The sequence below is a fragment of the Oratosquilla oratoria genome, chromosome 40 (assembly GCF_046742065.1).
Source record: "Oratosquilla oratoria isolate Oo_2021 chromosome 40, ASM4674206v1, whole genome shotgun sequence".
NCBI classification, from domain to species: domain Eukaryota; kingdom Metazoa; phylum Arthropoda; class Malacostraca; order Stomatopoda; family Squillidae; genus Oratosquilla; species Oratosquilla oratoria.
Window position 1 is genome coordinate 31,741,267 of NC_134816.1, and position 12,500 is coordinate 31,753,766.

General features: G+C 41.9%; 1 protein-coding gene across 1 annotated transcript in view; it reads right to left on the bottom strand.

The window, feature by feature from the left end:
• Positions 1 to 12,500, bottom strand: part of LOC143020524 (uncharacterized) — a 24,477-nt gene that overhangs the window by 1,145 nt on the left and 10,832 nt on the right. The window contains exons 8-17 of the mRNA XM_076176954.1: positions 9,406 to 9,531; positions 8,921 to 9,037; positions 8,412 to 8,534; positions 7,395 to 7,508; positions 7,015 to 7,259; positions 6,786 to 6,896; positions 5,551 to 5,724; positions 5,231 to 5,335; positions 3,997 to 4,162; positions 1 to 3,639 (exon numbers count right to left, since the gene is read on the bottom strand). The exon at positions 1 to 3,639 is cut by the window's left edge and continues 1,145 nt beyond it. Of these exons, the coding sequence (XP_076033069.1) occupies positions 1,502 to 3,639; positions 3,997 to 4,162; positions 5,231 to 5,335; positions 5,551 to 5,724; positions 6,786 to 6,896; positions 7,015 to 7,259; positions 7,395 to 7,508; positions 8,412 to 8,534; positions 8,921 to 9,037; positions 9,406 to 9,531 (3,419 nt within the window). The 3' untranslated portion in view covers positions 1 to 1,501. The remainder of the gene's footprint in view (positions 3,640 to 3,996; positions 4,163 to 5,230; positions 5,336 to 5,550; positions 5,725 to 6,785; positions 6,897 to 7,014; positions 7,260 to 7,394; positions 7,509 to 8,411; positions 8,535 to 8,920; positions 9,038 to 9,405; positions 9,532 to 12,500) is intronic.

A 12,500-nucleotide genomic window follows, 5' to 3' on the forward strand; every position in this document is an offset into this window, starting at 1 on the left:
ACCTTACATGTACACACACACAACCAACTCCCTGCCCGCGAGAGTTGGAGTAACGACTCGCAGCGCGGCGATACTGGAATTGGAACCCGGACCGCCGTAGTGGCAGCCGGGAACTCTACCACAGCGTGTGTGTGCGTGCGTGCGTGCGTGCGACGGACTCTTCTTGTGTCGCAGTTGAAGGTGGTGAAGTGGAGTTGGACTTGATGACATCGAAGCCGTTTCAGCCTTCTCCGCTCATCGTGGGGGAAATCGATGCATCTGGCATGTATGTGGTGCAAGTGTGTTAAACACCAGAGCGATTCCCCACCTCCTGTTGCCGCAGCTAAGATTGTAAAGCTAAACAGATATGAGCAGAGTACTTTGTGTCTCGTGTTTGAAGGAGATGGACTTGGGCTTACAATGGGGGTGGGGTAGGGAATCGTACTCTGTGCTGGTGGTCTCTTTTTGCTTTTTAATTTGAGGTCATAAAATTTTTCCATATTGTGGAAATATAGCTGTACTCCCTGTAGTAGCTGACTTCTCTTGTATCTTATCACAAGATGGAAGTGTTACTGACTGTTGAACTTAAGAATGTGAAGATGATGAACTGAATTTTGATATGGTAGTCGTCTTCCAACAAATAGTGGACTTTCCTTTTTCTTGTCCCGTGGCTGTAGATGGTGGTGTTGTTGACACCGTCGAAGTGCTTCCAACAGAAGTCTCCTTTGTGTCGCTCGTGATGAAACTAAACCTTAAGTGGGACTTACGCTTTCAGTAGTAACTGGATCTTGTTGTGTCGTGAATGAAGACATAGGTGCCGATGACATTGCCGAGCTATTCTTAGTGTCTCGTTGCCTGATCATGATAAATCTAAACTTAAAATGGTGACGGTCTTCTAAGTAGTCGTGGATTTTTCTTATGCCGTAGCTGCAAATGGTGTTATTGCAACAGTTGAACTGCTGAACTTTAGCAGTATTATCCTGTGCATGTCGTGCCTGAAGATCATAAAGTAGTAGTAATTTTCCCAGTAGTAGTGGACTCCTCTTTTTCGTGGCTCAAGATGAAGATGGTGTTGATGCAATTGAACTACTTTCAGTCGTACCATCGTTTGTGCATATAGTGACTAATGATGATTGGCTTCAAGTGATAGTCGTCTTCGTGGTAGTCTCGGATTCTTATTTAGTCGTAGCTGTGGATGGAGGTGTTGTTGTCATCGTTGTATACATTACGCAAGAGCTTGACGTGGTGTTCGGTTGTCCAGTAGTCGTGTACATTTCTCTTATCGTGGTTAAAGGTGGAGGGGCTCTTCAAGTTGTCAAGTTGTGGTCGGTTGTCCAGTAGTCATGAACTCTTCTGGTATCGTGGTTGTCATTTGAGGTATTGTTGAAGTGGTGGTCGATTGTCCAGTTGTCATGTACACTTCATATATCATGGTTGTAGATGGAGTCATTGTTGAAGTGGTGGTCGAATGTACAGTAGTCGTGCACTCTTCTGGTATCGTGGCTGTAGATGGAGTCATTGTTTAAACGGTGGTCGATTGTCCAGTAGTCGAGTACTCTTCTGGGATTGTGGTTGTAGATGGAGTCATTGTTGAAGTGGTGGTCGATTGTCCAGTAGTCGAGTACTCTTCTTGTATCGTGGTTGTAGATGGAGTCATTGTTGAAGTAGTGGTCGATTGTCCAGTAGTCGAGTACTCTTGTTGTATCGTGCTTGTAGATGGAGTCATTGTTGAAGTGGTGGTCGAGTACTCTTGTTGTATCGTGCTTGTAGATGGAGTCATTGTTGAAGTGGTGGTCGAGTACTCTTCTTGTATCGTGGATGTAGATGGAGTCATTGTTGAAGTAGTGGTCGATTGTCCAGTAGTCGAGTACTCTTGTTGTATCGTGCTTGTAGATGGAGTCATTGTTGAAGTGTTGGTCGAGTACTCTTCTTGTATCGTGCTTGTAGATGGAGTCATTGTTGAAGTGGTGGTCGAGTACTCTTCTTGTATCGTGGATGTAGATGGAGTCATTGCTGAAGTAGTGGTCGATTGTCCAGTAGTCGAGTACTCTTGTTGTATCGTGCTTGTAGATGGAGTCATTGTTGAAGTGGTGGTCGAGTACTCTTGTTGTATCGTGCTTGTAGATGGAGTCATTGTTGAAGTGGTGGTCGAGTACTCTTGTTGTATCGTGGATGTAGATGGAGTCATTGTTGAAGTGGTGGTCGATTGTCCAGTAGTCGAGTACTCTTGTTGTATCGTGCTTGTAGATGGAGTCATTGTTGAAGTGGTGGTCGAGTACTCTTGTTGTATCGTGCTTGTAGATGGAGTCATTGTTGAAGTGGTGGTCGAGTACTCTTCTTGTATCGTGGATGTAGATGGAGTCATTGTTGAAGTGGTGGTCGAATTCTCTTCTTGTATCGTGGTTGTAGATGGAGTCATTGTTGAAGTGGTGGTCGAGTACTCTTGTTGTATCGTGCTTGTAGATGGAGTCATTGTTGAAGTGGTGGTCGAGTACTCTTCTTGTATCGTGGATGTAGATGGAGTCATTGTTGAAGTGGTGGTCGAGTACTCTTGTTGTATCGTGCTTGTAGATGGAGTCATTGTTGAAGTGGTGGTCGAGTACTCTTGTTGTATCGTGCTTGTAGATGGAGTCATTGTTGAAGTGGTGGTCGAGTACTCTTGTTGTATCGTGGATGTAGATGGAGTCATTGTTGAAGTGGTGGTCGAGTACTCTTGTTGTATCGTGCTTGTAGATGGAGTCATTGTTGAAGTGGTGGTCGAGTACTCTTGTTGTATCGTGCTTGTAGATGGAGTCATTGTTGAAGTGGTGGTCGAGTACTCTTCTTGTATCGTGGATGTAGATGGAGTCATTGTTGAAGTGGTGGTCGAGTACTCTTGTTGTATCGTGCTTGTAGATGGAGTCATTGTTGAAGTGGTGGTCGAGTACTCTTGTTGTATCGTGCTTGTAGATGGAGTCATTGTTGAAGTGGTGGTCGAGTACTCTTCTTGTATCGTGGATGTAGATGGAGTCATTGTTGAAGTGGTGGTCGAGTACTCTTGTTGTATCGTGCTTGTAGATGGAGTCATTGTTGAAGTGGTGGTCGAGTACTCTTCTTGTATCGTGGATGTAGATGGAGTCATTGTTGAAGTGGTGGTCGAGTACTCTTGTTGTATCGTGGATGTAGATGGAGTCATTGTTGAAGTGGTGGTCGAGTACTCTTGTTGTATCGTGGATGTAGATGGAGTCATTGTTGAAGTGGTGGTCGAGTACTCTTGTTGTATCGTGGATGTAGATGGAGTCATTGTTGAAGTGGTGGTCGAGTACTCTTGTTGTATCGTGCTTGTAGATGGAGTCATTGTTGAAGTGGTGGTCGAGTACTCTTCTTGTATCGTGCTTGTAGATGGAGTCATTGTTGAAGTGGTGGTCGAGTACTCTTGTTGTATCGTGCTTGTAGATGGAGTCATTGTTGAAGTGGTGGTCGAGTACTCTTCTTGTATCGTGGATGTAGATGGAGTCATTGTTGAAGTGGTGGTCGATTGTCCAGTCGTCGTGTACACCTCTGGTATCGTGGTTGTAGATGGAATCATTGTTGAAGTGGTGGTCGATTGTACAGTAGTTGTGTACATTTCTTGTGACGTCCCGCTTGTAGTTGTAGTCTGTTGTCTTTTGGGCATGGAATCTTGAAATAGATACAAACAGTATAAAACAGTGAATAAATAAATCAATCTAAATGTGAGATAAAATTCACTATTAGCATCATTGCGACCAGAAGTAGAAGCCTATTCTCAATGAAAGAGAACTGTATGAACCATTATTTGTGAAATGATATATCAAAGTGTACTATGGTCGAGGACGAGATGTATTCATAAATGGTTCAAGGGTCACAAATAAGAGAAACCTGAGTACTTCTATTTGTCACAACTGTTGCCTAAAAATCTTAACCAAGATGAATGATAAGACCTAACAATAACACAGGTTTTTCATTTAAACTTAATTTGTCAAGACTTTTTTACATTCTTCAAGATCATCTGCTTACCAAGGTTGATCCTTCCGCAAAGGCGGGTGCAATCGATAAAATATTTTGAGATGATGTAGGTTTTACACCTCGACTCCATGCACGGGAGACAGGAACACATATAGTTGGTGCAGGCGGTTTTGAAGTCGTTCTCGTCCAAGGTAGCATTCAGGCACGTGTGGTCGTCCTAAACGTTCACAGAAAACAAAGGATCAGTTTGACCTCAGCTGTTCCGAGTGACGGAATGGTGACCTCTAAATTCGTTTATCTTGTCTGGGTCTTTCTTAACTACATTGATAACCCCCTTGGTTCTACAGTCCCGACTAGAATATCAAAATAGAAACCACGCCTTCCTCCTCAAAGTACACTGTAATTTTACAAATTGAATAGCATCGTGATCTTCAAATAGCAGGAACTCCTATGAAACTGGTGTGTCATCTCCTCTAATTAACGTCGCTCTCTATTGATTAATTGCGTGCGTGTGTGTGTGTGTGTGTGTGTGTGTGTGTGTGTGTGTGTGTGTGTGTGTGTGTGTGTGTGTGTGTGTGCGCGCGCGCGTGTGTAAGAGTTTCACTTGATTTTGGATCATGTGCTCCATTCATGATCGACAGATATTACCAATATTCCTGGTGTATAATTTCCAACTATTGTCGTTTCTTTAACGACCCATTCGCTTGTGTATGTGTGTGTGTGTGTGTGTATTCACTTGGTCTTTTGTCTTTGGATCACGTGTTGGACTCGTGATCGACAGCTATTTCCCTCCTGGAAGAGAGCTCAGAGCTCGTAGGTCCGATCTATGGGTAATGCTATGACCTTGCACACACACACACACACCCAACTCCCCGCCCACGAGAGTCAGAGTAACGACCCGAAGCGCAGCGGTACCGAAATAATTTCGGCCCTGGGCAGGATTCGAACCAAGAACTACGGGCCACTATGGTGGCAGTTCAGCGCTCTACCAACTGCGCCACCGAGTCGTGTAATGTGAGTGTGTATGTGTATGTGTGTGTGTGTGTGTGTGTGTGTGTGTGTGTGTGTGTGTGTGTGTGTGTGTGTGTGTGTGTGTGTGTGTGTGTGTGTGTGTGCGCACATGGCTGTGGTTGCGTGAGCTTTCTTGAATATCGGATTGTGTACGTTTTTCTGGTATGCATCCACATTTCACGAGTGAATGGATTCGTTCCCAATACTCGTGCACAGGATACTTTTAAGGTTTTCTTGACAGAAACATCCTAGTGAAAATGTATGGAGTACTCACAAAGAGATCGTTGCACCACGTCCTGATCGCGACCATCTCATCATTGCGGATCGTAGTGCAGGTTGTGCCGCTGAAATCACCCGGAATGCAACTGGACTCCTTGGTCTGCGGACATGAAGAAAGGGCTCAAAAGATGTATCACTCCGGTACTGCCTAGCCGAAGACTACGAGCGGGACATGGATAAGGGAGAATAGGAGAGACATGAGGAGCGAGGGCTTAGGACTCATGTGCTTGAGGAAAGAATAAAATCTGTGACGGCAACAGAAGGGCCTTGACTGAACGTAACGTCTGATTTCTTTCTTCACGAACAGAGACCTACCTCCCAGCTGTTGATGAAGCTACTGATAGAGGTACTGTGAGTGTAGGATGAACGCAGTTGCAGGTCACGATAAGAGTTCCCGTTGAAGGCGCCACAGAGTCCGTAGAGCCGGTTGTAGTTGTAGGTCGGGGTTAGGATACGCACATTGGGGTTATAGTCTTTGCCGTACTCAACCTAGAGGAGGAGGACATAGGATCGTAAGAGGCTCGTAGATAAAGGTAGACAAGTGAGGTAGATAGAGGGTGTAAGTAGGTGGCGAGAGTTTCATTTTTATGAGTTGGATGTTTGATAAACAACAGTTCGTAGGCGAAGATATTACACAAGCTCGCTCCCCGCCTTAATGTTTACAAACATCCGCCGGGGACACGATTTCATTGCTGTATAATGTTCATTTTATGCTGATGTAACAATATGTAAACTAAGTCAGGTGTGCATTGATTTCGAGCTTGCTTGAGTAAGTAGTATTGCTTATAGGGTTTGTAACAGCCTTTCTGATTGAAGAAAGGGTGAAGTAGAAAATTAAATTGGTTCAAAAGAGTAAAATCACGCCCTTAGGGGAGGATCTTAAATATAAAACCAAAGATCATTGGATTAAAGAAATCATGACGTCATTGCAGAGTTGCCCTAGCAAATGGATTGAGGATTCTGGACGGGAGTCCCTTGGTGTAACTCATAGAACCAAGGGATGGAAAGAAAGAAAATCAAGCTCCGTTTAATTCCCCTCTCTTAGACAGAGTAATAATAACTGAAACAATTTATAAATGAAAATAGTGACTAATCACACGTAACAAAGAAAGTGAAAGACGTTCTATAAGAAAGTAAACACACGAAAGACGACACATAGAGACGACAACACAGAGTGGTGAAAGGGAACCAGAGAAGGGAACGGTGGAGACAGAGTTAACAAGGATGTTCTACTCAAGAACTTGAGATGAGATCCATAGATCCTTTCAAGCCGGGGACCTACCCCCATGAAATTAGAACCATATATTGTTAGAACTTAATTTTTTGAGGTGCTTCATCGGACAAAGGCATTAAACCTCCCTTTATTTCATTTCTGGCATATCGAGGTGATCAACAGTAACAAGAGTGATTCCCGAAACCCTAGAAAAGTCAACACTACCATTTCAGTGTGCGTCAAGTGACTTTCTTATTCTTTGATCAAATGAGAAGGTTTGACATCAGCGGCATCCTGGGATTTGTGCCCAAGTAGGAGATGCATGGTAACCACTCACCACAAGGCCATAGAAAGTGATGACGTTGAAGGCCGATCCTGTTTCGTAGATGAAGAGACCATTGTTGTCGTTGCCAGTGTAAGGCAGGGATGTTACTGGATTCCCGTTGACCTGGACAAATATAGTTCTATTTCACACGGGAGACTTCACAGGCCATTTTTAGTCAAAAGTGCGCCAACGGGGCACACAAATATATACAAACTACTATTTTGTCCCGCAGGTTCCTTACCGTTATTACTCCTCCTGGGGCAAGGGTGATAGCTACGTTGTAGTTGTGTTTAATGGTAAGTACGTCAGGGCACGTCAGGACGTTGTTGAAGGGGACAGAGCATCTCTTGAAGGACAGACTAATAGAGTAGTAACTATTATAACTATAGTAATATCTCTGCACCAAGGTATAGTTACAGCTGGGGTTGTAATGGTAAGCTACTCCATCGAAGGTCCGGAAGTGGGAACCCACGTAGCAGTAGTGACCTGACAAAAGTAAAAAACGGAAAGCAGGTTTGGGTATAAGCTAGGAAGTAGTGAGGAGCCGTTGAGAATGGACACGGTATAATGGTTTGGACAAGGACATCTGGAGGTGGTCGAAGAACCGTGAGTGCAACTCACATCTATTTGGCCTGCAGCAAGCAACCCAGCTCCCATCCTCGCACACCAGCGTCTGGCATGGACTCGGGATGATCGTTGAGCCGTTTGTGTAGAGGACGTTGTTGTAGATGCAACCTGCAATGAGTAGTATGTCTGTACGTACAGAACCTGGAACTAAGGACATACGTGTTTTAAGTGTTATCACACTGGATTATTTTTCCTCCAACCTTTCGAGCAGATTTGCAGCCCGCGGTTTTCGGGAAGTAATCGGATGTACTAAAGGAAAAAAATCCTCCAACATATGAAATGACATTCTATGTAAAATTATTGAGAAAACAAAATAGTTTGACATGGTGATTTCACGGCGGAAAAAGTTATGGAGGTGGGCGGTACCGGTGGGAGTTTAGTGTGATAACCCCTTTAGTAAGTTGTAATGTGGTAATAGTGATCCAAGCTATCCGCGACGGTTGGATGCTAAAGGCGCTTTTTTATAATTCATGAAGGATAAGGTATCTGTTGTCAATGACCATGTTTCTCCTGTGGGTTGCATTCACCAACCACAAGAAGGCAGAGGAAGTGAGATGATTCTTACAAAAGTGGACACCCGTCTAACTGATACCGGAGACTGTCTGAGCTCCCTTGACGCGTTAGCCACTGTTTACAGAATTCCCCGTAGGTGTGTACCCCGTTCGTTCTAATACAGTGGTTCTTAACCTTTTTTGGCAGCGACCCAAAATCTTGCACAAATCAAGCATCGCGACCCAAGCCTACATAGATATACGAATTGTCTTTATAAGTAATATGATTATGCTTTTAAAAGCGGGTTTTATTTATTCTTTATTTAATCATGGTCTGCTTAGAATCCTAAAACTAGGCATCATGTATTTTAATCATTACAGTATATAATTATGATATATTTGTAGTGGGAAAATAATTACTTTCTGCAAACCCTTAGCGACCCAATAAAATGGCTTGGCGACCCAAATTTGGGTCGCGACCCAGGGGTTAAGAATCACTGCTCTAGGCAAAGAGACTTACAAGGGCAGTGATCAAGCGAACGGTCCACGACGGTCCTCCCGATGCAGATTTTGAGGATGCACTGCTCGATGTCCTGCTCGACGATGTCGTAGCTCTTATAGTACACACCGTTCACACGGCAACCTGCCGAATGGACACGGGTGATATGTAGTCTGTCTTGTTGTGTCAAAATGGGGTGGAAGTCTGGTGAAGAAATGTGACTGCAAAAAAATTCTCCTCTCTGACATAAGATTGATTTTTCTATCTCTATACGATTGACCCAAGATTGATTTTTCTCTATAAGATTGACCCAAGATTGATTGATTGATTCTCAATCTCTATAAGATTGACCCAAGATTGATTTTTCTATCTCTATACTAGATGAACTTTTTTTTTTTTCAATCAGAGCAGAGGAAGCTTCTAACGAACTTGAGCTCGGGAAATGCCTTTGGACAAATCGCAGCGACCTCCTCATGGTAGGGCCGAGGCCCGGAGGGGCGCGCGTAGTGACATAAACAAAGAAAACTCACATCTACCACTGTCCTCCTCTACGACGACTCCTTCTCGACACATTTTCTTCTGGCAGTTGTCGGAAGTGTAACCTATAAACTGATCCGGTTTATACACCTTGCCGTTGTCGAAGCAGCCTAGAGAGGAAACGAAATTAGAACCATAATCCACGTACTATTTCTAATTAGAAAACAACTCGTACTTGATCACTCAGTATACAAGCTGTTTGTCTACTCTAGTTCTGGGCCTTATCCAAAATTATCTTACACATCAATTTGTAGAAAGTATCACTTAAATTCAACAAGGTATATAAACAGCTAAAAAATAATGTAAATCTTATTCACACTACCCAACACATGAATTGCCGAGTGTGTGTACTTTATGTCAGATGAATGATACAGGTGGGCGTTGACCGATCGAAGACATTGGTGACAGTCTCAAAAGAAAAAGAGAAAACATTTTATCACAGCGGAGAGCTCTGTCAAACAACTCGTGCACGACTCACAGCCCGGTTCGTGGTGCGTCTCGATGACTCCATCGCAGCACTTGCGGACGTGGCAGGTTTCGTGATCGGAAGACAACAGAGGATACTGGCTGTGGCACGGATACATCTCGCCGTCTTCAATGCAACCTGAAGAACGGATCGGTCAGTGAATGGCTGCGCTTCTCTCTAGTTGTGAGACGTTTAGGAAAATTATTCAATTAGCAATTCCTTTACCTGAGCACTAAACGCAAATTAAAAAGAAAAGATGGATTGTCAGTAGCGTGACCAACCCCCATCTGTTGTAAGGAACCACGAAGCAGTGACTTCTGAAGACCCTCCAGATTTTTCCCTCGTGCGTGACAAGGTCTTCTCCAAAATTTGCAAATTGCTGAACAGTGCCATGGCTCTAGGAAACGATCTCCCAAATCTACTAGAGAAATAACACTCAAACATAAATCTACGGTGTGTGTACGCCCACCCACATACAATATTCAAGTCGCCTCCCATTACTCTGCCTAGGTGGCGGAACACTAGGCTTTTCTCGCTAGCATGCTACTTGCTTTCAATACTTCCGAAAAATGTTACTGACATTTGTATAGGTTTAACTTCTCTTAGTTCGTCCTTCAGCTTCTCACTATATAAGGCAAGAGTAATTTAACATTTGGAATTTTGAAAAACAAAAGTAATCGAAGTCGTTTCTACGCGAACGAAGAAACAAAATCACGTAGCATGCAAGCAAGAAATGTCTAGTGTACTGCCACCTTAACCCATTAAACTCCGATGACAAGATGTCTTGTCATTTGGTCAAATAAAACAAAAAATCATAAAACACCAAAATGTTTGATCAAACACCAGAAAAATATGACGTCAATCCTCGCTTCGCTCGCAGCGAAGCGAGGACTGACGTCATATTTTTCTGGTGTTTGATCAAACATTTTGGTGTTTTATGATTTTTTGTTTTATTTGACCAAATGACAAGACATCTTGTCATCGGAGTTGAATGGGTTAAGTCAGCACGCACCACATAAGAATTTTGTATTACTTACAAGCACTAATATCAATAGTAGCATACAAGATTTTACTGGCGATAATTTTAATAATACCGTTAATATAATTAATGGTAGCACTAGCAACATTAGTACTGATAGTATTACTACTAGTACTGATGCTAAATGATACTGGTAATAATGCCAGTGGTGTTAAACCTGGCCAAACTAGTATCATTAGTACCAGAGTTTTCTAATTCTAGTTCTAATTATACTAGTAATAGTAGTAGCAATACTAGTAACACAAATACTCCTAGCACTAAAAATCCTAATACAAGTAATTCTTATAGTACTAGTGCTTTATAAGGAAAGACATGAAAATGAATGTAGAAAAGACAGAAATACTAACCGTTAGCAGAAGGGAAGAACAAGAGTTCAGCCCCACCATAGGAAATAAGATGGTAAAAAAATACAAACGTCTTTAGATATCTTGGAAGTGTAGTTAGTAAGGAGGGCGGAAATAAGAGGGATACTTCAGAAAGAATAAATTAATTTAGTGCGAGTGTTGGAGCTCTTTGTCCAATAATAAAATAAAAAAATGTATCTTTAGAAGGGAAAAAAATTATTTTCAATACTGTCTTAACACCTACGCCTAACAAATGGTTCAGAGAATTGGATGATGACAAACGTAGACAAGAGCAGGATTCAGGCAACGGAAACGAGACCACTGGGAACCATATTTAAAAGGACAAGGAGAGATAAACTAAAGAACGAAGATATAAGGAAAAACATTGGCGTCTGTTTCATACTATGCAAAATAGATGCTGTCCAGTTATGATGGATGGGACATTTAGAAAGGATGGAAGAAGAAAGAATTGTAAGGGGATGCTGGGAGTGGATACCTGGCAGAAGAAGGTCACGAGGAAGACCGAGAAAGAGATGGAAAGAAAATGTTGAAGAAGCCCTCAGCAGCAGACATGACTTGCCCAACATCGAAACTCCGAGAGAGGAAGGGGCCTTCCATGATAGAGCCAGATGGAGAAATATGCTGAGACCACTGACAAGCGTAACGCCTACTACTGAGAGTTGAAATAAGAAATAGTAGCAATACTAGTAACACAAATATTCCTACCACTAGTAATCCTAATAGTACTTCTTATAGTACTAGCGCAAGTAATATTAATACTAGTAATATTATTTATATCAGTGCTAATAACACTAGTAAAACTAGTAATACTACTACTATTGATATTAGTACAGCACTTGTAATGATAGTATTTGATTAGTAGTATTACTAATATTCTAGTGGTACTAGTAATACAAGTCCTAATAATACTAGTGTAGTATTAATATAACAAGGGCTTTTATTCCCTTACAAGGGAAGTAGCCAAGTCAAAAAACAAGTACCCACTCCCACCCATTCCACTCCCACCCATTCCACTCCCATCCACAACCCTTTCCTCTTTGTTATCTTAGCTTCTCATGGATGACGGGTCATACCTGTATCCCGCCCACTGCCCTGGGTCAGAGGCAATGCAGCAAGACACAGCATATTGATAGTACTGGTAGTAATACTAGCACTAGTGATACTGGTAATATTAGTACAAGTAAAATAGTAATAAAAGTATTAGTAATAATAGTAATAGTGATCATACTAGATTTTCTAGCAATAATAGTAATAATATTACTAAAATCACTAATTCTGCTAACACAAGTTGAATTAGCACTAAAAGGTACCAAATTTAGTACCAGTAATACTGGTAGTATTTTGTTATCACAGGTAGCAAAAGAACAGGTACTACCAGTGGTTCCAGTACAAGTAATATCAATATGAGTACTAGTAATAGCATAGTCATATAAATATCAGTAAAATTGGTACCGTTGATACTAGTAATAGTACTAATAGGACTATTTGTAAACTAATACTGTCAACACCAGTATTTGTAATAAAAATTAAACCAGTTATTCAATGAGAAGTAATAGTACTTGAGCTAGAAATACTGGTACTGGTATTACTAGTCATTTTAATTCTATTAATATTAATAGTACTAGTGTTGTTTTTTACTAGTATTAATACTAATACTATTAGAATTATTAGTACTATTGCTAGTAAAACTGGTTCTATATCAA